Raw genomic sequence first — 24839 nt, 5'->3', positions numbered from 1 at the left:
AATGGTTAAGAGTCTACCTCTTAACCACTAAGATGGTTAAGAGTCTACCTCTTAACCATTAAGATGTTATGAACTATTAAAAGGTAGCATCTTAATGATTGTTAAGAGCCTACTAATATTATGTAAATATAGGTTAAGTATATATATATAGCCAATCTCTTGTACATTTACACCATTGTTACACATACTTAAGAGTTAAACTTAGCATCGAAAAATTAAAATGAGATGAAAGATTTTGAAAAAGGAAAATTAAATAGTCTGATCAGTAATTCAATTAATATACACATTTAAGCCACATGCATTGCATAAATAACCATAAGTCCATAACAATGCATTAGTGGTGAAACATAAAAGGAATTATTTGTTAATGGTGAAACCTAGTTGGTGAAAGATGGATTTATTATATGTTGCCAAGTAACTAAAAGTTATGAAATGTGAAATACTTTTATATTATAGACCTAGGAGTTAAAAATCAATAGAATATGTTGATATATTGTAACGGGTAAAAAGATGAAACTAATTCATGGTATTATTCTTGAATTATTTGGCAGACTCGGATGTTTTTTTCAAATAAAGATTGAAGAAAAGATCTTGTCTTCGATTATCTTCTTAGCTATTCATTGTCATGAATTTTAAATAAAGATAGTAAAAATAATGTTAGTCGACCGAGTTGATAAAAAATTGTCTTCTTATCATGTAAAAACACTTTCTTTTTCTTTTTATTAAAAAGGCTTAAAAATATGATTAGTACCAAATCTCATGATGAATTTCGATTGGGTGGAATAGTTCATTTGAAATTCACATGAGATTGCACATGTTAAAGCTTGAAAAGTGACACTATGATTATAAATATTAAAATATACAATTAATAAAGTTTTTTAACCCATCATATCAAGCATTCGAGTGTAAGGATTGCATACCATCATCCATTTTGTGTTTGACCCTAATTATTTGTCTACCCGCAATCCTCAATTATATTTCAACATTACTTTTAACACTTGTTTTCTGATGATCAAATCATTAAACATAAATAAATATCAACTAAATAGGTGAAGTTGACGTCATTAACAAAAACTAATTGTTATAATATTTTATATGGTTTTATTATGTTTTCTTGTAACAAAATTTGAATAAATATATATATATGAATGGAAAAGTTGCTAGTTTTGCACATTACACTTGCACACTATATCTATATGAGGTTGGATAATGTTTCTCACTTTGTATGTCTCACATGCATGTATGATATAATTAAACTAGAGAATATATAGTAGAGCGTAAAGTTATATAATGCAGTGCAATATATAGTATATTAAACGTAAACATAGAAAAACAATCTTCAGTACATACGTACTAGAATAGGTAACGATAAGAAACGAAAATAGAAGTACTTATGGTTGATCCCATTTTGTGACAGGTTACTTATGGGGCTATATGATAGAGTGACGATCCTTGGCATGCCTCTTTTCTCCTTGCAAGTGACAAACTCTAACTTAGTGCCACATTAAGGATGTTAGTCTTATCGACAGAGATGGCAAAAAAACATAAACCATGCACGTACACTAAATTATAAAAATTTAGACTAAAACCAAGATTTTAGCTACACCACATGAATGAAAACTGTTATATATTACTTCATAGAACATGTAATCAGACAGTTTGGAATCATATCAACCAATGATCATGGATATATTTGTTACTTGAAAATATAATTATGTTAGTTATGAAATGGAAAATATTGACTATTAAGTGAATTGCAAAGATTTAACAATTGAGTGAATTTGGATTTGAAAAGGTGAGTACATAATTTCTCGAAACGAGAACACAGAAAAAATGATATGAGAAACGTATAAAATAAAAGAAAATCTTTTGAAAAGGAAATATTTATTAGTGAGGTTGTATTGTATTCTGATTTGACTAATATATGCATTTAAGCACTTGTAATTTGTATGTGTGTTATATATGCACTCGTAAAAAAATCCCATAAGCATAGCGTTGCAATACACTATAAAATGATTAGTTATTAATAATTAATTATTAATAAGTAGTTATAAAGTTAGACAAGATTAGTGGGTAAATGTAGATAAGATTGTTTCATAGAATAATAAGCTTGATTGGTGAAAGATGTATTAATTATTTGTCAAGAAATTAAAAGTTTTAACCGTGAAATACATGTAAATTATGTAGAGTACTTGTTAAGTAGTCAATAAAGTACAAAATATTAGTTGTGAAAATATCTATACAAGTTGTATTTTGTAAGAAAATAAATTAAAATCATTAAAAACTTTTGGCTTTATTTGATACAAGAATATATAAGTCTAAGTGTAAATCGTTAAGCTGTCTTTTAATAGGTTCTTTTAACCTATCCTGTCAAGCATTCGAGTGTGTGAGGATTACATACCATCAATTTTGCATTTGACCTTAATTATTTGTCCAATAGCAATCCTCAAGTGGTTTTCAATATTATTTTCACACTTGTTTTCTAATTATCAAACATTATCAACTAAATAGTTGAAGTTGACTTGGTTAAAAAGAAAACAAAATGAAAACTTGTATCTTATAATTAGATTTTGTTAGAAAAAGATTTGATGACTTACATGAAAGAATAAAGTCCGAATTTTGCACCATTGCTCATTGTATATTTACATTAAGATGAATATGTTGGCTTGGTTTCATAATTTGTACTTCTTAAATATATTATAGAATTTATATTATAGAGTTATACTAACAATATAAATTATAGAGCGTAAAACTATATCATCAATACAATCTTACAATATAATAAAGAAAAACGAAAATTTTTAATTTACTTATTTATCGATAATAATCTATATATCATATTGATATCATGAAAGTATAGACATGAGTTAGACTTTCACAACCAATGTTAATCCCGCTCTCATAATAATAATGAATTTACGCTTTATTTTCATTTGGTTTTGCTAAAAATAATGATTATGAGTGAAATGGAAAACATACATTTTATGAAAAAAATAAATTAAGTGGAAATCTAGGATGATTGCGCAAGTGAAATTATTATTGGCAACAAAAGTTAATGTTACGAGTTTCATTGGCAATTTGTCAATATGGATTATTATTAGTAATCAAATGAGTCATACTTTAAACTATTTATTATTAGATCTAATTTGTCTAATAAAAATAAAACAAATATAAAATGAAAAACTGATCCCAAATAACATAAATACTAGAACTGGTAACGACAAGAAACATAAATAGAAAAAGATAGCGGACCCATTTGGTGATGGGTTACTTATGGGGTCATGTGAATGATAGAATGACAATCCACATAAGTGACCCCGTCTAAGCCTGAGGGGTGTGGGGGCTTCAACGGGGGCGCTAGAGCCCCTCCACTCGCGTCCCTAGGCGCTAACACCATACCACCAGGGGCGCTAGCGGGGCGCTAGAGGGCAAATAGAGGCAGGCGTGAGCTTGGTAGCGGGAGAAGAGAGAGAGGAAGTCACCTTGTTTTTAACAAAAAGAGCCGTTGGCTCGTATTAAATTAAAAAAAAAATATTTTCTTAAACTTTTAATATATACCTTTATAAAATATACTCCATTTCACAATTATACACCTTTTCTCCTAAAATCCTCTCAAAATTAACAAAAAAAAATGTCGTGGTTCTCGTCTGATTCCGACTCCTCCGAAGAGGATGATTTGCTTCTTCAAGTAGGGGGAGTTTTAACCGCAGCCGTGGTGGATCTTTTGCAAAATCAAGCCCAGCAACCTCGAGTCCCGAGAGTTAGAGCACCACCTCGTGATCGTGATCGATCGGGTGCTAACGATACTTTGATTAGGCATTATTTTAGCCCTCAACAGGTAAACGAGGAGTCGGATTTTCGAACTCGTTTCCGAATGAGCAGACAATTGTTCATGCGTATAGCAAGTGATTTAGAGGCACGGTATCCCTTTTTTCAACAAAGGGAGGATGCTAGGGGTCTCCCCGGTTTTACCTCTCTTCAAAAATGCACGGTTGCTATCCGTCAATTAGCGTACGGCATTTCGTCGGACGCTTTGGATGAGTATTTACAAATGTCGAAAAGGGTTGCACGTGAATCCCTTCATTTTTTCTGCCAAAGTAAAAAACATTAATTTTAGTTTTTATTAAAGACAGAATTACAAATTTTGTCCTTTAAAATTAGACGAATTACGGTTCGTGTCCTTTTCTAAGTTTCCTTGCAGGCGGTGTACTTTAAACTTTTTTTTCCTACAAGTTTTGTCCTTTACGCTAACTGGGTTAGAAAAACCAGTTAAATACCCTCACGTGAGACGCATGTGAGGGCATTTTTGTCATTTCGTATGTACCTGCAAACTTCATCATCCACCACACCAAAATCAAATCAAAACCCATATTCAATCTCCATCCAATCATCAAACCCATCTCTCAATTCCCCCAAATCCCCAATTTCTAGGGTTTTTCAAATCTAAATCCTCAAAGATGAGGCTTACAAGTAAGTCTGGATTGGATTCATTTAATTTGAAGCCTCCAAAAAGAATGCAATTTATCATTTATTTATTTATTTATTTATATTTAGCATTTGTATCGTATGTATTGTATATAGAAACACGACGACGGAGCAGTACCACTCCTCCAAATCCAAATCCAATGGCTGCAGCTGGACATCTATCCGTACCTCCGGCGGCAATCAGAAGCCCAAGTCGTGGCAGCTTCTTTAAACCTCTATCGTCATTCTTCTTCTACTCATCTCGTCACCGACCTAATAGCCCCGCCCAACGAACTAACATGGTGACAGAACAAGGGCGAATCGATAAGTTTGTGAGAGGTGAGTGGTGACGTGGTGGCGATGGAACCGGTGGCGGAGTGGGTGTCGATGGACTCGAGCTCGGTGTCTGGGTCGTTGGTTAGGGTTTTGGCGATGGACTCGAGCTCGGTGGCGGAGTGGGTGTCGCGGTCGGAGAGTTTGTTCAGGCACCACCATTTCACGGCCATCGCCACCACCGCCGGAAACCACCTACTCTCCACCCTAATTGAATTTGAGGAATTGGATCGAATTGGAGGATGAATTGGAGATTTGAGGATTTAGATTTGAAAAACCCTAGAAATTGGGGATTTGGGGGAATTGAGAGATGGGTTTGATGATTGGATGGAGATTGAATCTGGGTTTTGATTTGATTTTGGTGTGGTGGATGATGAAGTTTGCAGGTACATACGAAATGACAAAAATGCCCTCACATGCGTCTCACGTGAGGGTATTTAACTGGTTTTTCTAACCCAGTTAGCGTAAAGGACAAAACTTGTAGGAAAAAAAAGTTTAAAGTACACCGCCTGCAAGGAAACTTAGAAAAGGACACGAACCGTAATTCGTCTTATTTTAAAGGACAAAATTTGTAATTCTGTCTTTATTAAATATTTATTACATTTTTTAATATATATTATATGTTTATAGATTATTTTAATGCCTATAACTATAGATATATATATATACTTATATCGTATTTATATACGTAGGAGTCATATCGATTTACTCTCGGAGATATCTGCGTAAACCTACAATGTATGACATCCAACGCATATATGAGGTGCACGCAGAAAAACATGGTTTTCCTAGGATGCTAGGTAGCCTCGATTGTACGCATGTTGGATGGGCTATGTGTCCAACGGCCTGGCGAGGTCAGTTCCACCGTGGTGATCATGAAGGGCCGACCCTTATACTTGAGGCGGCGGTGTCACAGGATCTTTGGTTTTGGCATGCTTTTTTTGGTGTTGCTGGGTCAAATAACGACCTTAATGTTATCAATCAGTCACATTTGATCAACGACCTTATCGACGGGGTTGAACCACCTCAAGCTTTTGTTGCAAATGGAGAACTCTTCAAGTACGGGTACTATCTGGTCGATGGTATTTACAACGAATGGGCTTTGTTGGTGAAAGCTTTTACAGATCCAATCGCCGATAAACGGAAGTATTTTACGAAGAAGCAAGAGTCTGCTAGAAAAGATATTGAAAGAGCTTTTGGAGTTCTGAAAAACAATATTATGTGCTGGCGAACCCGATACGTTATTAGACTCAGGAGAGGATAATGGACGTCGTCTACACGTGTCTGATCCTACACAACATGACGTTAGAAGACGAGGGCAAAGCTATCTGTCAAAACTACCAAGGTGACATTCCGCCACAACCGTCCACAATCAGTGATCAACAAAGACTTCATAACATAGCAAATATCAAGAGCCGTGAGACACACGGGAATCTTCGACATGAGTTGGTTGAACATTTGTGGGCGAGGCAACCCGATGATCTTGTATTAGATTAGTGTTATTATTAAGTATTATTGTTTGTTTAATTTTTAGTATGTTTTTTTTGTAATTTGAATTTTAGATATTAATGTGTTTTTTTATTAATGTGTGTTTTTTTAATATTTTATGTGTTTTTTTAATAATATGTTATTTGAATATATTTATAAAAAAAATAAAAATAAAAAATTCGCTGGAGCCCCTGCTGGAGCCCCTCCACACCAGGGGCCAGGGGCTCCAACACCCCCTTATCCAGTTTCTCTCTCTGCCACACGTCATAATATTATTGGTTCTTGGTTCTGCTGGAGCCCCCACTAAAGCCCCCACACCCCTTAGTCTAATATAGTGCCACATAAAGGATATAATTAATTATTAGTCTTAGAAATGATTTTGTGATAAATAGTATGTGACAAATTTAATAAGTGATGTGCTGGTTCAACGATGATGATGCTAAGTTTTGGGAAGGCCGGGATGTTACATCCATACTCCATTTCATAATCAAAAATCTCGTTTTCCCTTGTTATTGGTGTTTTTAAGGTTTCTTCAATACAAAGAAAGGTGTTAAATGCCTAGTTCTTCGTAGCTAAGTGTTAACATCCAAGGGGAGGTTCTGTCCAAGTGATGTTAAGTTGTAGGAGTGTTTATGATATAGCTTGGAAGTAAGGTGTGATTCTAGGCTCGTTCAAGTTCGCTTCTTACGTTTAAGCGAGGATCCAAGCTTTTATCGATCGAACATCAGTAAAAATAAGTTACATAAGTCATATAAGGGTTTTGAAGCATGTATAAGGTTTACAACACTTAAACAAGTGTTGCTTTGATGCTTAGGATGATTTTTAACAAATTAGTTATGTGCACACTGTTAGATGGATCGTCTAATAATGAGATGACCCATATAATAAAGACATGGTGTATACAAAAGTTAGGCACCCCCCATCACACACAAATACATACCCTCTAATAATGAGATGACATGTCTGAACTAGTGACACCCCGTCTAACTGAATTTCTAGCCAAAAAGTCAAACTAATGGTTAACGAGTCGTATAATCATCATATAATCCGTCTAATGATAAAAATTATTAATTTAATATAAAAAATTAAGTTTTAAACCTATTTACCGAACTAGAAATTTCAAATGAGTTTTGAAACGATAAAAAAACCACACCAGTATACTCTGCACATGGATCCGAATAAGATCCAAACGTTCATGTAAACTATCTATGGTGGGTTAAGCATTAGAAAACACGAAGGTTATAAGAACAAGTTCACTAACAAGACAGAAATGTGAATACGTTAAATCTTTACAAACTATTAAACATATTTACTCTCATAGGACAAACGAGTAGTTTGTCTTAAAGAGTCAAAAAAATGTTTACATGAGATATTGAAATCTCTAAAACATTATAACACAAGATAGAAAATAAAAACACTCAGACTACGTGCATGTGTCTGGATCCAAACATTATTGACAAACTACTAGGCATGTATATGTCAGTCTCAAACCAAATCTCTAACGGGCGCAACTCCCGAAGAATGTTGACTTGTGTGTTTACGTTAGTGATACGCCCCGGGGACAGAACAAATACCCTGTTGTGCTATACAAAAAATATATATTTGTATTTTAACGAAAGTTCAGTAAATTTTTTAGACTCGATCAATGATTCACCAACATATCTCTGACGTATTTTCAAAATTGTTTTACAGGAAAACAGACATGTTAGATATGGCTGGGAGATGATGGGTGATAAATAGTCATTATATTGCTATATGATGACTCAGTTGCTTGAATCATAAAAAATGTGGATTATATTTTCATGGACATTGTAATATTAAACGGGTATTTCAAACATGATTTTATAAAATACTATTAAATAAAAAACTTTTATTAAAAGAACGCAACTTTGATATATATACAAAACCGATAGTATATATTGGTCATACGTATGGGCCCCCGAGGCCGGGTGTGACAATTAAACATTAAAAACACATCATTTGCCCACTCATCATACGTTCCTAAACATGGAAAACAAATATAACATAGCTTATAATGAATACTAATAACAACACTTTAAGATAATAATTAGTATGCAAAAATGAGAAGCGAAATGAAATAGACCATTTTGAAAAAAATGGTGTCTTTATTGGCTAATTGAATGAAATCATTTATTACTACATCCATTCAATTTTTCTAAAACACCCAAATTCATTTCATCCACACTATTTTACCCCTTTCACACTACATCACCTCCACCACCCCCCTAACACCCCACCACCGCTGCACCTACCATCGCCAACCACCACCAATCGCCAATGTTACCGCCACCATATCCACCAACACCATCTATCACCACCATCATCTACCGACACCACCCATCCCCACCAGCACTAGCTCCAACCACCATTATCACCAGCCTCCCACCACTGCCAACCACAATTATCGCCCACCATCACCACCACCTTGCCGAGCTTTGACAATCCCTGATTAATTGCTATTTCGTCAAGATCGGATAAAACTGAAAATTTTTTATATAAATTTGGTATAAGTATGTATATTTAAAAAATTACATATAAGTTCCAATCTGACTAATCCCTTAATCGCTAGTCCATACCCTAGCGTCAGACTAGTAGCTAGCGATTTATACAACACTGCTTATTCACACCATTGACTAATGTAATGCATGTTAATTGCTTGTAGTAATTCAAAATGTAGTATCTTGATAATATATAACCATGCAATTATTTTTTCTTTTGTAACAGTTTAAACTATCGATATTATTTGTTTAAATGGAAAAATATAATATATTTCCCGTCAAATCAAGTCATACATAGAGTACATTTCCCATCAAAATATTCATGAAAAATATATATTCCTCTTTTAAATCGAACAAATGAACACCGTCAAATAATTCATGCTTCTACTAAATTCCATAAAATGGACCCCCACCAATATTCTTTAGAAATTTCATAATCTAGCAAAACGTGGCACGAACGAATTACCTTTATATGTTTTTAGACGAATATATAGTTTTAAACGAGTTATAATTTAACTAAAGCTGACAACTCATTTATAAAATGTCCACATAAAATAATGTCATTAATATTCTGTTAATTAGGAAGTAACAAAAAAAATTAATGTAAAAGTTGAGAGTTGTACATAACATTTCTTTAGTTGAATATGCTACTGGTCAAAAGATGAAAGTTGAGAGTATTTAAATACAATAATCCTTAAAAATACAATCAAATTCACTAACTTAAAAAAAATTCACCAACTAATCTATCATCCAGTAATGAAGAAAAAACCTCCCAATAATCACTATTAAATTCTGTTTGTTGGCGGGTAAATGGCTTTAATTGTTCAATCTAAACATGAAATGGATTTTTTAATCATATCAAAACATCAATCTAACCCACACATACTTTAAATCGTATAATCTGAAAATGAATTGTTTATTCCATTCATCTAAAGTCTAAACATGTCAAACGGGTTGACGGTCAGTTATGAAGTTGATAACGGAGAAAATGGATTGATATGTCACCCTACTTAATTAAATAGGTTGGTGAATTACAAAATTATATTAAACGGACTAAAATATTTGAGATGCCTCTAGACTAGTCATGTGAGTCTAAATATATTTTTTTAGCGACGAATTTCTTTTTAATTCTTGCCGAATAATAATATATATATATATATATATATATATATATATATATATATATAAGATCAGGATCATGAAGGAACCTTTTTGAAATTGAGAACTATGAGAATCATTTTGGACCACAAAAAACCCAAAAATAAAAAAAAAAAACACAAAAATCAAAAAAGTAAAAAAACCAAAATTATTATTTTATCATCCCGGTTCCATAAAAAAATCAATTTAGCTAAATTATATACACATATGTATAATATATACATATATGTACATTTACATGTTTTTTTTTGTACACATGTGTATAATTTAAGATAAATGATGTTGTACATATGCGTATATTACGTAACTAAAGATTATATAAAATTATACATATGTGTATAATACGACGTTTTTTTTATTTTTTTTATTTCTTTTAATGAAACCGGAATGAAATATAATAATTTTGGTTTTTTTACTTTTTAAAAATTTTTATTATTTTTTGTTTTATGATTTTTTTAAATATTTTTTTAAGGTGTTTTTAGTGGTCCAAAATGATTATCAAAGTTCTCAATTTGCGTTCTCTTAGGATCCTTACCCTATATATATATATATAGGGAGGGAGGGGGAAGCGTTTTACAAATAAATAAAAATAATCTAATTCATTAATAAATTGAAAATTTTTGTTTGAACAACAAACTTTTTTAACTAAAATCTCTTTTATCTTGCATTTGCATCGATTTGAACTTAAGTTTACATATATTAAGATTGAAATGAGTTGAGTTAAAACTAAAACCATTTCAAATTAGAAAATTGAAAGTCAATTCAAAGTGGTCGAAGTAGACGTAACTCACACAAGTCCACGTTTCAGTTTATAATAGTCAATAGAGTAGCTCAAACTCGACATGATTCGTGTGCACCCTTCATTAGAACTTTCTAACATGTCAAATGTCAATAATGGCATACTCTCAATAACGATGACTCATGCTATTTTTACCTCATTTGGTAATCCATCTCCATCACAATAAATATAAAAAAAAATGGCTAAAATATTATGTCATATCCCGCCACGGTGGGCGTGTAAACTCACAAGTCACAGGTTATCTATCAACAAAGGCTAACTTGGTGAATTACTAGTTGGCCAATCAAAAATTTTTCATTTTCTTTTCCATATGACCCGTTTTTATTTATAATAAAGTTTTAAATAATTTTATTTATTATTTAATTTGGTTTTCCTTAATTAACTTGTTAGATAACTTTTACAAAATAATAAAATTAAATATATAGTTACGTTTGTTTGTTTGGTTATTTTGTCATTTTTTATGATATAAAATTTTAAAGAAAACTATGTTGAAAAATAAAGTATTTTTTGGTATTGTAAACGACATTTGCACGTGCCTGGACTGAGTTTTTTTTCCAAATTAGTGTTGGTGAAAAAACTATTTACTAATATGGTGTTCTTCAAAAACTATTTACCAAAATAGTGTTTTCATTTATTTTACATCTTTCTTTTATGTTACTTATTAATTAGAAAAAAAAAAGAAAGAAAAGAAATTCCTTATGGTTAAATCTCTCCCCGACGTTTCAGTTGTTTAGAAACCAACAACCAGTTACCCTGTTCTTCACTTTGACGACACCGTTCGTCAAAATTGAATCCCGTTTTGGCTCAATCCCACTCAACGATCTACACACGTCTCCCTCTTCGAATTGATTGAATCCGACTCAAGGATTTTCGCCATCCTTATCTTCGAATCGACTAAACTCATCTCGACGATCGAAACAAGTATTTAATCAGTTCGTAGTAGTTCAATTTCATAAAGCAAGTTTAATTATAATGTATTTCAGTTTCAATAATCAAAATATTATAGTTCGAGACGGTCGAAATAATTGTCTGGTAATCTTTGTACCAGTAACATTTATGCATATACTAGATTTAAAGAAATAAGAAGGTTATCTACGTAATCATATAATACTCTAGTAGTCTAGTAGGTATTTTGCATTTCTTTATTTCACATATAATAGTAAAAGAAGTTAAAAGGTATCAGTGATTTTATATGTATTCATATTTTATTCAAACTTACAGTAAGTATGTGGCATTTTCTTTTCTTTTGTTTTGTTATTTAAATTAATATTGAATGATTCTTATAATTAATAAAAAAAGTAAAAATAGAGTTAGTGACTAGTGAGAGCAATTAAAAATTAAAAACGAAAAAAAGACTATAATCGATAGATTAAGAGATAAGCTAAAAACGTAAATACAAAATATAAAAGAGAAAAAAACACAAACACTAATTAATTAATTGATAGCTAAAAAAGTAAAAAGGGAAAGAAATACAACACTAATTAATTAATTAGTATATATAAATAATATGAAAATATTTTGGTAAATAGTTTTTGAAGAACACCATATTAGTAAATAGTTTTTTCATCAATACTAGTTTAGGAAAAAACTCTGCCTGGACTGATAACTTTTATGGAATATAATTACACGTTTTGACTACCCCATAATAATAAAGTGTAGATATTTGTTTGTATATTATGTCATATTTAGAAGTATTTTTTTGTTAGCTAATTACTTACATTGTTAGTATCATTTGCATTCAAATTAAAAAAAATAGTGAAGGTGAGAGATTAATATTTTTATGATTAATCTTTAGCGATACGTTAGCATTTCATCAATTATATTTAACTCTTGTATCTTATATGTTTTTCTTCAGTTACGAAATTTATATTATGAGGATATAACGACAATTGGTTGTTGGATATTTGTTGTGAGAGCATTTGAGATGTTTAATCAATCTCTTCTCTTGGTCTCGGTTTTAAATTGATTTTTATTGATTCAGTTTGTGTTTAATTTGTTACAACAAAGGAATTTTAAAACCAATATCAAACCCACGATTCATATTGAAACCGGAACCAGGTTCACTATACTGGTTAATCGGCCGCGGTTAGGTTTGAAACCGGTTTCAGTTCCATCCCCATTTTTACCTCTACTCTCACACTTAAGTCCAACTAAAATTTTCAGTGAATCCGAACTAGGTTTATTATTATTATTATTATTATTATTATTATTATTATTATTATTATTAACCCACTACTTGAAAGTTGAAACTCGTAAGTCGTAATAGTTCTGTTGCTGGGTCGGCGTGTTTACAGCCCATTCCAGCCCAGTTTCCAAAACTCATATTAATTCCAGACCATATTTAATTTTACAAGAATAGATAAATTATAAGTTTTAGTTTTATCACTTTATAAGAAGTTTTAATTTGATGACTACTAATCTTAATGAAAGTTATTTTTATTAAATGTGATATTACTAGTTATGAATAATTAGTTTGTGAGTTTATTAATTCCAGATATTAAATAATATAGATTGATGATTACCGTTCATCTTCTTGAGGCTCGTGTTGATGCACCCTTTACACATTCAAAATCATTCTTTATGAAGCCAACCAAAAATGATGATTAAAGACAACCTAGCAAAAGTACATATTACAACACGCACCGTAAATGATAGTCAAAAACATATTTGCAAGTGAAATCAAGAGAGAGTGTATATTACAATTACAGACAGCTCGAATTCTCGGCTATAAATAATTAGACATAACTTAACCCATGAGTCTATCTTACCTTTAGCAATCTTTTAATAATTACACATCCTAGCACGATCTAGTTAGCCTATAAAACTGGCTGTCTTGCCCATGAGTCTATATTACCTTTAGCTTCCAAGATACTGTCATTTAGATTCTTTTCAACAAGATGAAGTACTCTCACACATTTTTCCCCCTTTTCAAACCGTTCTTGAGCAGCCACAAGCTCCGCACATCTCTCTCTCAGATCCAAAACGGCGTCTGTTTTAACCGAAATGGCGGTTGCTTTTGTTTCCATGAGCAAATTGCACTTCTTGCTGGCCTCTTTCCTTTTGTGAATGGTTTCCAAGTGAGATCGTAGCCATGACACATTAATGTTGGCTTCCTCAGAAGCTAACACTTGTTGCTCCATTTCTTCAATATTATCAATATCATAATTGGTTTGAAGTCGCCTGACAACTTCACATATAATCTCAAGGAAAGATGATCTCATAGGAGCGGGCTTGAATACGCATTTGGATGCAATGTCACCGTGTTTCTTGAAGATGGACTCAAGAATTGGTGCAACACTTTGCTTCACTTTGTAGCCTTGGATACATATCATGTCGGATTGGGATGAAATCTTTCCCTCCTGTACAATAAAAGGATTAGATGACGCACAATGGTAGGGTGATCTACGGGTCAACAGGTTGGGTTGACTCAAAGTTCACCACTTTGAAGAGATGAAATACTTTCCAATTCAATAAACGGATACATATTAGAGGTGGCAAAATGAGGGTGACGGGTCGATTTAGGTAACGGGTCAAACGAGATTGGTTGACAAGTTAGTTTTCCTACTTACTTTCGAATTTCATAATTACCAACATATTAAATACAATTTTAGAACTTCTATTATTTACTATTAAAATGAGTCACTTGTAAGGTTGTACAATTAAACAAGTTCCATAAATTTACCACAACAAGATCCTCTGGGTGGTCGGATGACGTCGGCATCTCCGTCTTTACACAATGTGGTTGTCTAGCCTTGCATAGCTCCTGTGTAATAGATAAATTACATAATATTTTTTTAGTGATTAAAAAAAGAGTTAAGGATATTTACATCAACACGCTCCTCTAAACTCGTGACACGTGTTAGAGGATATCTCTCCATATTTGCTCTTGACTCTGTACTCTGGTGACTAGCAGTGTTGTCAGAGCCTGACAGGGCGGTGGTGGTGTTGGCAATGCCCTCATGGACCTTAATTGGCGGATGAGGTTGAAACGATAATCGTGCCTTCTTATTCAACGGCGGTGAATAATTAGCAAGAGAGTTAAAAGAATGAAGGCTAGACATCCACCAATCGGTGGCAAGCTCTGCAACAGTTGGTCTCAACAGTTGTCGTGGCTCAAATCCAGGCTGAAAATTTTTAGCAAACCATTTTAACCATTATTATTATTAATACAATAATTAAAAAGAAAAACTAATGTGCATACCGTTTTGGCATAACCGACAAATGGTAGTGCATGCGCCCACGTTATACATTGGTTCTCGTTCCAGCTAATGGCCCTGGGAATCCCATCACACTTAGTAGCAAACCTCCCAGCATATGGCAAAACCTCAAAGATCCATATCTAGGATATCACAATAATAATATTATTTTCAGGAAACTAAAATATAGTTACAAAAATTTCTTAAATAAAAAAGCATAACCTTAAAGGCCTGAAGAAACACTAACCGGACCCCGGACAGATTACTGGTAACCTGGGGGTTAGATAGATGTTTCCCACGAGGGGTTAGACCCTTGGAAGATGGTTCTTCTGATAACCTGCAAAACAGACACCGTGAGCTCGTCACTGAGAAGGGGGGGGGGGGGTTCCTCCTTGTGACCACCCTCCGGCGTGAGAATCAGACTAGATTGCTCTTTAAATATAAAAGTATATTAAGAGATTGCTAGAGCAGATATCAGGTATATTATGATGATATAAGATAATGTAATAAGATATGATAAGATGAGATGGTCATACCATTTGTGGTATTTATAGCCGAAGGTAGGTTTCCAAAGAGGTATGGCCGGCTGCAACAGTGTTCCTGTTCCACCAACAGTAGCCTACGCACGTGCCCTGCTGGTAGTTGGTGGGTAGGTAGCGGCTGATAGTGACCAGGCCTGCTGTATACTATTCCTGTTCCACCAACTGACGGCTACGCACGTGGTATGGCAGTAGTTGGTGAGTAGGCAGCGGCTAATAGTGATACAGTACAGGAGCATGCTGCTCGCCATACTGTATCAGTGAGCTGTCGTATCTCTGATCAGATCTTTCGCCCATACCTCGTCAGGTACAGTAAAAGATCCTTCAGTATACGGACTGGCTTATTTGGGCGGGAGTATTCCCCCTCCCGCCTCTGTGCGGGATTGCTCCCGGCTTGGCTCATTCCTTCAAGTGACACTGAATGATCGAGAGCTAAGTGCCTTGTGCGTGTAGCCATGCTGCGCGGGTGGCCTTCCCTAATGGCTTGTATCCGAGGCTGCGGGGACAGGCGGAGTCCTTCACCATTGGGAGGCATTTCCTGCGGGACCAGCTTGCGTACTGCGCGTAAGGACGTCACGTCTCTGAGCATGGTTGGTCCTGCGGATCCAGTTGGTCTCTGCGCAGACGTCCCTGTTTAAGGTGAGTCTTGCGGGTCCAACTGGGCTCTGCTGGGACCTACCTCTTCAAGTCCCCCCAGTCCAATGTTCTTCTCATGAGTGTTTAATAAAGTGAGGTGAACTTTTGGACTTGAGCAAAGGGTTTTGAAAAGGGTTTTGTAAGGTTTTCCATGGGGATTCTTTCCGCGGAAGTCCTTGTCACTTGCAGAAATGCCCGAGTTTCCTGCTTGGTCTTTGGGTATGATGCGGGTAGGTCTGTAACCTCCTCGCAAGTCAGGAGCATTGAGTCCCAGTTGTATGTATTTTCCATGAGGTTTTGGTAGTTTTGAACATAGTGATCAATTATGTTAAGACCACCAATTCCATCCTGGAGCTTCAAACAACGTAGTTCTCGACGTTCCCGCTATGCGGGGATGTTATTTCCGTTTCCGCAAGCATTGCCCAGAAGATCCTTCTTGGTTTCAATTCCCAGCGGAGCGCTAGGTATGTGAAGGGTTTTGCCTTAACACTGTACCTGCGCTCGTCTTACGGTTACTTTACTTCCAAGGTATTCCTGGCGTCAATTCCCTGCGGGTGCTAGGTATGTGAAGGGTTTTGCCTTTACACTGTACCCGCACCCGTCTTATAGTTACTTGGTTGCCGAGGTACTTGGCTTCAATTCCCTGCGGGTGCTAGGTATGTGAAGGGTTTTGCCTTAACACTGTACCCGCATCCGTCTTACGGTTACTTGTTCACCAAGGTTTTCTTGGCTTCAATTCCCTGCGGGTGCTAGGTATGTGAAGGGTTTTGCCTTAACACTGTACCCGCAGCCGTCTTACGGTTACTTGTTTGCCAAGGTTTATTTGGCTTCAATTCCCTGCGGGTGCTAGGTATGTGAAGGGTTTTGCCTTTACACTGTACCCGCATCCGTCTTACGGTTACTTGCTTGCCAAGGGGTAAGGGGTATTTTCCCGCTTACTTTTTAATATTTTCAAATTTTTGAATTTTGAAATTCGAAGAGTTGGTGAAAAGATAACAGTCCAAACCTCTGAAACGTCGTGCGACGGTTTCTTCTGACTGTGTCAGGACGTGCAAGAAGTTATGGTGACGTGACAGAACATGGTCATTCCAGTCGCTTTTTCAGGCGCGTGGGCGCGATTTTTCGGGCGCGTGGCCGCGAAATTACTGGCATACGTCCTTTCAACAGCTGTTGCCAGCTTGGTTTTTGCCACGTGTCATAGTTTCATTGCACATTCGATTTCTCTCTCCTCCGCATTAATTTCACCGCATTAATTGCGATTACTATATAAAGGGGGAGAGGGTTATTTGCAATTCACACTTTTAACTCTTCTCTTCATCTTTAAGGCGATTTCCGGCGAATACTCCTTTATTCAATCGAGCATTCTCTCGAAATCGTTCTCTTCTCTCTGCAAGATGTCTTCTCGTGATGCTGAAGCTATAGCCGATGACAGGGGTACTGCTGGCGAGTGCCAGTGTGCTCTGCCCGGCGATCAGTACCGGTATGTTGTCAGGAAGTTCATGCTCGATCATCTCGAGCCTGAGTTTCCTGAATCCCACCAGACCGTGTACGATGCCCCCAGAGGCAAGATCGGGGTTTATGCTGCATTTTTTGTCTATGGGAATCTTAGATTCCCGTTGACAAAATTTGTTTACCGTGTCCTTGAGAGGCACGGTGTCCATTTGACCGAGCTGCACCCCATGGCGATCGCCAAGATTCGCCATTTTGAGTGGGTGTGCCGGATTTTGGGCATCGAGCCCCATGTGGACCGCCTGATGACCTTCTATACCTGGAGGTGCATCCAAGGGTGGTACACCCTGACGACCCGTATTAAGGGTCTGAAGATTTGCGACACCGAGCGCAGTCTTCGCGCGTGGAAGCAGGAATTCTTCTACATTTCTGCCCGCGCCATCCCCCTTGCCATGAAGTTTAAAAATGGCCAAGCGATACCGAGCCTTCACGCCCCCAACTACCAGGAGGCGGAATGGTTTTCGAAGATATCCCGGATCCAATCTCCGGTTTACCGGTTTGCGGAATCCGGGATGGTTATGTTAGGGATGAGCCGGGTGTGGAAAGATGCGTCTCAGGTTCCCATCCTTCTCGAATACGGTTTGAACTCTATTCCCTATGGTATGTCTTGTCTTTCTTTTTGATACAAGTTTGTCTTCTAACTGTTTATTTTCTTTCAGAGGGAAATAATTTGGAGTCGCTTCTGTTCCCGCGGGAAACCGACGGTCCCGCGCGGATGGGTACTCGTGCTCTGGACGAGGGCGAGTTGCCCATCCTGGAGCAAACGGCGGATCGTTTTGTGGAGGTCTATCCGCTGGGCCACGAGATCCTGAGCCACCGGCGGCCAGGTAAGGCGATATTCTTTCCTCAACCCCTTAATGCTGTACCCGCTGTTGGAATTCTTGACCTGTCTTCTTCTGAGGAATCCTCAGATGCTCCTCCACTGGTGCGGAAGAAGAAAGCTGCTGCCGGCGGGAAAGGGAAGGAGAAGGCCTCCACGGCTGGTCTGGTGGTTCTATCTGACTCGGAGTCAGATAGTGAAGAGGTGGCGGGGAACCCCGGTGGTGAGGAGACCACTGCTCCGGAGGCAACGACCGTTACCTCCGGAGAACCAACGAAGACGACGGTGACCGGTACCAAAAGGCCGGCTCCATCGGGTTCCTCCCCGCCCGTCCGTACGTTCAGGGTCAAGAAAACCCGTAAGTACAATCGTAATGTCTTTGCAGATTTATTACTTCATAAATTTATCTAACACTTTCTTCTTTGTGCAGGCGTGGATGTTGACGCATTCCGGGGTGAAGCGCAGAGGAGTACCCTTCCGCCAATGACGGTAGGCTTGGTCAGCCTACCTGAGGCGTCGACCAGGGTGCCTGCGCCTGCTACCCGCTGGTTCAGTTGCTTCCTCTGAGCAGACTGCTCCAGCTGAGATGACGTCACCGCCGGCTGTGAGTGCGATTTTTACAGCATCCTTCACAGAGCCGGCGGTTACTGCTGCTGCCTACGAGGCGGCGACCGCGGCGGCGACCACCACGGCGACCTCGGCGGCTGCCACCATGCCCGCGCCACCGGCACCGATGGCCGGACCATCAGGTACGCGCAGGGCTTCCCGCCGATCTTTGCCACCTTCCCGTCTGCCTGACCTGTTGGATGGATTTCCTTTAGGTTCAGGTGATGGGTTTGGCGGCTATCGGCCTGTCATTGACCCTACAGGTGCGTAGGGTTCCTTTCTTTTCTTATGTTTTTTATCATCTTTTCCTTACTGCCTTTGTTTCTTTTGCAGTGTCGGATTCCAATGAAGTGTATGTTCCACGATGGAACATACGCCGAGGAACAACCCTTCGCACACCTGTGGAGTGCGTGGACTGGGCTCGCCACGCTGCTCCTCCGGGTGCGTTGGGGGAAGCCATGGTTAGCTACCAGGAGGGTAGGCTAACTAATGAGCTTCGGGTTCTCCAGGCCCGGATGCAGCCGCGCGTCGAGCTGCTTTGTCGTGAAAACGACAAGTTGAAAGCAGCTCGCGCCAAGGACATATCTGAGGCGCGTGCTCTTCGGGAGGAGAACCAACAGCTGGCGGCAGCTGCCGCCGACAAGGAGAAGGCCTTCAAGGCCCTCGAGGTTGAAGTTCAGGCGCGACTCGAGGCCCGCTCCAAGGCTGCCCAAGCTGTGAATGAACAGCTTCGGCTGGCCAGGGAGACTGCGCGAAACGCAACCGAGAGGGCTGCCAAGGCTGAAGCCGTTGCTGAGCCTTTGCGTGTGGAGAATGAGGAGCTCAAGGCCAAATTAGAGGCTCTCCAATGCGCTCATGATGCCTTGGCAATGGAAGATGCCAAGAAACTCCAGGAAATCCTGGACCAGAGGGGGGTGCTTGACCATACCGAGCGGAAGCTTATGGGCGTCGAAGAGGATGCCGCAAAGGAAGTTTTACTTGCCAACCTTAACAAAAGCGAAGCCGAACGCGCCCATAAAGAAGCTCAAGCTGCCCTCCAATGGCTTCTTCGAGAAGCGTTGCCTCAGGTATGTTTAGTTTTATCTTCACGCTTTTCTTTTGTAAGAAAAGGTTCTAATACTTGTGTTTTCTATGTAGGTTGTGCGTCGGGTCTTTTCAGAGACCTCTTACGATGATGCTATGACCGCAGCCCTCAACGCTTCTCATGAGGATGGGGAAAAGGCCGGCTTCCTGCTTGGTCTAGGGTTTGTTGAGAAAGGCGTCCCGCCTTCCAACTTCCCTTTGTTCGATGTGGATACCGAAGCCATTTATGACCAAGCATTGAACCAATACGCCGCCTTCCCGCATCCAGTGGTGGAGAAGGTGGACGAAGTAGCTGCTGCTGATGATGGGTTAGCTGTCCTCAAAGCGTTCCTCGAACCACCCCGTTCTTCTGACGGAGCGGGTCCAAGTGGAAGCGGCCCTGAAGCTTGATCCTGAAGATCCCTTCCCATTGCTAAGATAGACTTGTATAGTTTTATTCTTTTGGGCGGGTAGTTACCCGGCCATTCTTGTAATAGTTAATTTGTGAAATATAAATCTTTTTGCGTATAAGATTGTTATTTCCTTCTTTGGGTTCCTTGCTTTATAAACTTATGACTTGCATACTTAGTTTAAATTAGCAATTTTCCAAGTGTTTAGAATAAGAACCTTTGAACGTGGTTGATAATGGGTTAAAGTTTCGCTTCCTCCTTCGTGATTGTGCGGGTAGAACCGTCACTTGCACTTGGTAGGATGGCTAAACTTTAGCCTTCATCTGACCTGCGTGTAGGTTTTCCTTTTCGAAATTTCTAAGGCATTAAGATAAGTTAACCTTTGAACGTGGTTGATAATAGGTGTGAAGTTTTGTTTCCTCTTTCGTGATTGTGCGGGTAGAACCGTCACTTGCACTTAGTAGGATGGCAAAACTTCACCCTTATCTGACCTGCGTGTAGGTTTTCCTCATCCTTTTAAGAATTTTGTTTTTGACCATTCGACGCGCGGTTGTCGATAGGTTAGTGTTCAGTTTCCTTTCATGATTCATGCGGATAGACCGGCACTTTCATTTAATGGGAGAATTGAACTTTTCCTTCAACTGACCTGCGTGAAGGTTTGCCACGTTATTGGGTTCGTGCGGGTAGGACCGCCTTCCCACGCAACGACTTCACGTAATGTGAATGCCGTCACCAGTGTTGCATAGTTTAACCGTTCGACGCGCGGTTGCGTGAAGGTTTGTCACGTTTTTTGGGTTCGTGCGGGTAGGACCGCCTTCCCATGCAATGACCTCACGTAATTATGCGGTGAAAACCGGCATATTAGTGTTCAGAAAAGTATAAATGTAAAATCATCAGCTTCGATGTTCTTAAAAGAGAATCATTTCCATTAGAAGTGGCTCTTGGCCTTTTCTTTACAAATTGGAATTGATTTACATGCAAACTGTGTAAATGAGCTCCCTTCCATGTTAGGATGGGAGCGCCATCGAGCCGATACGCACCTGGTTCGGGATCTCGTTCTTTACGCAGCATGTAGTCTCAATGTTGAAGCTGGAATTTTTATTCGTTTTCCCCAGCTGGGGTTCTACACGCATCCGCCTGCTCAGCCTTTATTGCGCCACGAGGTGCGCGAGCGTCCCATCTCTGACAAATGCTTCGACCATGTCTTTTACATCTATGCATTCTTCAGTGTTGTGGCCCTTTGTCTTGTGAAAGTCACAGTATTTGCTCCGATCAGCATCGTGACGATGTCGGATTATCGGAGGTTTTGGCCATGGGAGCTCTTCAGTGGCGAATATCTCAGTGACGCTTTTGGTGAGTGGCGTCCATCTGGAGTTTCGGTGCGACTGTACATTATCCCTTCCGCCCACTCTATGTTGCAAGCCGGATGAGGTGTCAAAGTTTACCCTTGACTGCCAAATGCCTAGCTTTCGCTTTTTATTTAGTCTGGCAGTGAGGACGTTGTCCTCTCTCGTCCTCTGGGTGTAGAGGTTTGTGCTCTGTGGGAGATCTTTACCCAGTTGCTTCTCCGTTTCCGCATAGCGTTTTGCTGCTGTCATGATGCCATCCCATGTGGATGGCATGCCATCTTTACCCGTTAGGGTGCGGATGAGCTCTGGGTCATGTGCGCCCTGGATGAAGGCAGCGCGAACAAGATCTTCGCTGATATTGCCCAAACTTAGCTTCTTTGAGTTGAAGCGAGTGATGAAGTTTGGCAGAGATTCATCTTCCTCTCGTATGCATTTGAGGATTGTCCATTGCTCCTCGGTATACTTCCGTTGCTGGCTGAAGTGTTGGCTAAACTTCTGTTGGAAGTCTGCCCAGTCGTAGATGTGGTTGACCGGTAGACGATCAAACCAAGCTCTAGCAGCCCCAACAAGCGTCATTTGGAACATGTAGCACCACGTGGGTTCCGTCCAATTGCTGACGGTTGCCCCCGCTATGAACCTGTTCAAATGATCGTCTGGATCAGATAAACCGTCATATGTGCCTATGTTAGGCATTTGTTTGGCACTCTTTGGGGCGATTGCTTCCGCAATGTCCCTTGCAAACTTGGACATTCCTGCATTTGCAACGTTTGGTCTGAACGTTTTGGAGAAGTCTCGTGGACTTCCACCTGTGCTTTTTGGTTTGAAGGCTTGTCCAAAATGCCTTTTCGGTTGTGATTCCGTCTCCTTACGCTTCCCTTTTGCCCTATGGCGAGGGTTCGCGTCGGAGTCGGATTCCTCCGAGTCATCCTCCCAGTACTCGAATTCGTCGGCCTGTTGCACGGAACGCAAGCGTTCGTCCAACTCAGCCTGGAATTCCTTTTGTCGTGCCTCCGCCCATGCCTTAACTTCATCGAGAGTCTGGCGGGGGAGTCTTCGTTTCTCAAACTGGGTGTCGGTGGATCCCAGTAAGCGATCATTTACTGCACTTGCCCCAGCTTTGGTAAGTGGGGTAGTGTTCGTAAAATTTACTTCACTTGCCCCGGCTTCGGTAGCCGGGGTAGTGTTCGTAAAAACTGTGTTGCCGGTATTCCCCCTAGTAGCTGGGGTTGTGGTTACCGGAATTTCTCTAACCATCTTTGTAGAAGTTTGAAAAAACTGGAGAAAAATAAAGTTCTAGCTTTATGCACGGATGGCGCCAATGAAGAAACACTAACCGGACCCCGGACAGATTACTGGTAACCTGGGGGTTAGATAGATGTTTCCCACGAGGGGTTAGACCCTTGGAAGATGGTTCTTCTGATAACCTGCAAAACAGACACCGTGAGCTCGTCACTGAGAAGGGGGGGGGGGGGGGTTCCTCCTTGTGACCACCCTCCGGCGTGAGAATCAGACTAGATTGCTCTTTAAATATAAAAGTATATTAAGAGATTGCTAGAGCAGATATCAGGTATATTATGATGATATAAGATAATGTAATAAGATATGATAAGATGAGATGGTCATACCATTTGTGGTATTTATAGCCGAAGGTAGGTTTCCAAAGAGGTATGGCCGGCTGCAACAGTGTTCCTGTTCCACCAACAGTAGCCTACGCACGTGCCCTGCTGGTAGTTGGTGGGTAGGTAGCGGCTGATAGTGACCAGGCCTGCTGTATACTATTCCTGTTCCACCAACTGACGGCTACGCACGTGGTATGGCAGTAGTTGGTGAGTAGGCAGCGGCTAATAGTGATACAGTACAGGAGCATGCTGCTCGCCATACTGTATCAGTGAGCTGTCGTATCTCTGATCAGATCTTTCGCCCATACCTCGTCAGGTACAGTAAAAGATCCTTCAGTATACGGACTGGCTTATTTGGGCGGGAGTATTCCCCCTCCCGCCTCTGTGCGGGATTGCTCCCGGCTTGGCTCATTCCTTCAAGTGACACTGAATGATCGAGAGCTAAGTGCCTTGTGCGTGTAGCCATGCTGCGCGGGTGGCCTTCCCTAATGGCTTGTATCCGAGGCTGCGGGGACAGGCGGAGTCCTTCACCATTGGGAGGCATTTCCTGCGGGACCAGCTTGCGTACTGCGCGTAAGGACGTCACGTCTCTGAGCATGGTTGGTCCTGCGGATCCAGTTGGTCTCTGCGCAGACGTCCCTGTTTAAGGTGAGTCTTGCGGGTCCAACTGGGCTCTGCTGGGACCTACCTCTTCAAGGCCCATATAAACCCGTGTAGCGAATAATTAAGTTGCGTTATGTTCGGTATAAAAGTGCGTTGAGCAGAAGTTTTTGGCAGCGCGTTATGTAGTTGCTCGTATACAACCTTCCACAGGTGTGAACCCCATGGATATGAGTTCCATGAGTTCAAGTCTTCCACTAGTAGTAAATAAGACAAGTCAACCATTGAGGTGGAGTCGTGGCCCATGAATCCAACCTCAACCAACAGGAGTAGACAAAGCCGTACAGCGTCAAGGTCAGATAACTGATCAAGAGAACGATTAAAGACGTTTTGCAGATCTGAAACCTTTACTCTACCCTGCACATGACCAAACACCCTTTCTCTAAATGTCATATCCGCCCTTCCTTGTGTCCAATGATGAGAACCGAATCGCAGTCCTGTGATGAGGCAAAACTCTCGAGGTCCAAATCGCAACGTCTGCCCTCCAACATGAAAAATCAATACATCATGACGTGCAGACGGACAATACATTTGAGTCTGTAGTATCAGATGGACTAAACTTGGGTCGTTAGATGTATTTCGAACATCTAGCCATGGCCCAAAACATGTGCCCCGAAATAACGCCGACCTAGCAGAGCCTGGTCTCAACCTAACCCGGATAACTCTCGCTAT

The 24839-nt window shown here is 39.4% G+C and overlaps 1 protein-coding gene across 2 annotated transcripts; it reads right to left on the bottom strand.

Annotated features, from left to right (window-relative positions):
• Positions 1 to 13318: 13318 nt before the first annotated feature.
• LOC143581249 (uncharacterized) lies at positions 13319 to 15183 on the bottom strand. Of its 2 annotated transcripts, XM_077064076.1 has the most exons (4): positions 14963 to 15183; positions 14589 to 14885; positions 14444 to 14524; positions 13319 to 14120 (listed from the first exon to the last, which is right to left on the bottom strand). In XM_077064076.1, exons 2-4 carry the CDS (start codon positions 14820 to 14822, stop codon positions 13578 to 13580), a joined length of 858 nt encoding a protein of 285 aa, XP_076920191.1. In that variant the 5' UTR covers positions 14823 to 14885; positions 14963 to 15183; the 3' UTR covers positions 13319 to 13577. The 2 variants fall into 2 exon arrangements, with proteins under 2 accessions (XP_076920191.1, XP_076920197.1); XM_077064082.1 differs by having other exon boundaries at positions 14589 to 15183.
• Positions 15184 to 24839: the final 9656 nt, after the last annotated feature.

Source organism: Bidens hawaiensis, unplaced genomic scaffold (genome assembly GCF_021521415.1).
Source record: "Bidens hawaiensis isolate Kalapana, Puna unplaced genomic scaffold, B.hawaiensis_p1.1 tig00001511_1, whole genome shotgun sequence".
NCBI classification, from domain to species: domain Eukaryota; kingdom Viridiplantae; phylum Streptophyta; class Magnoliopsida; order Asterales; family Asteraceae; genus Bidens; species Bidens hawaiensis.
Note: the sequence above shows the minus strand (reverse complement) of the source record. Positions and strands in the feature narration are given on the sequence as shown.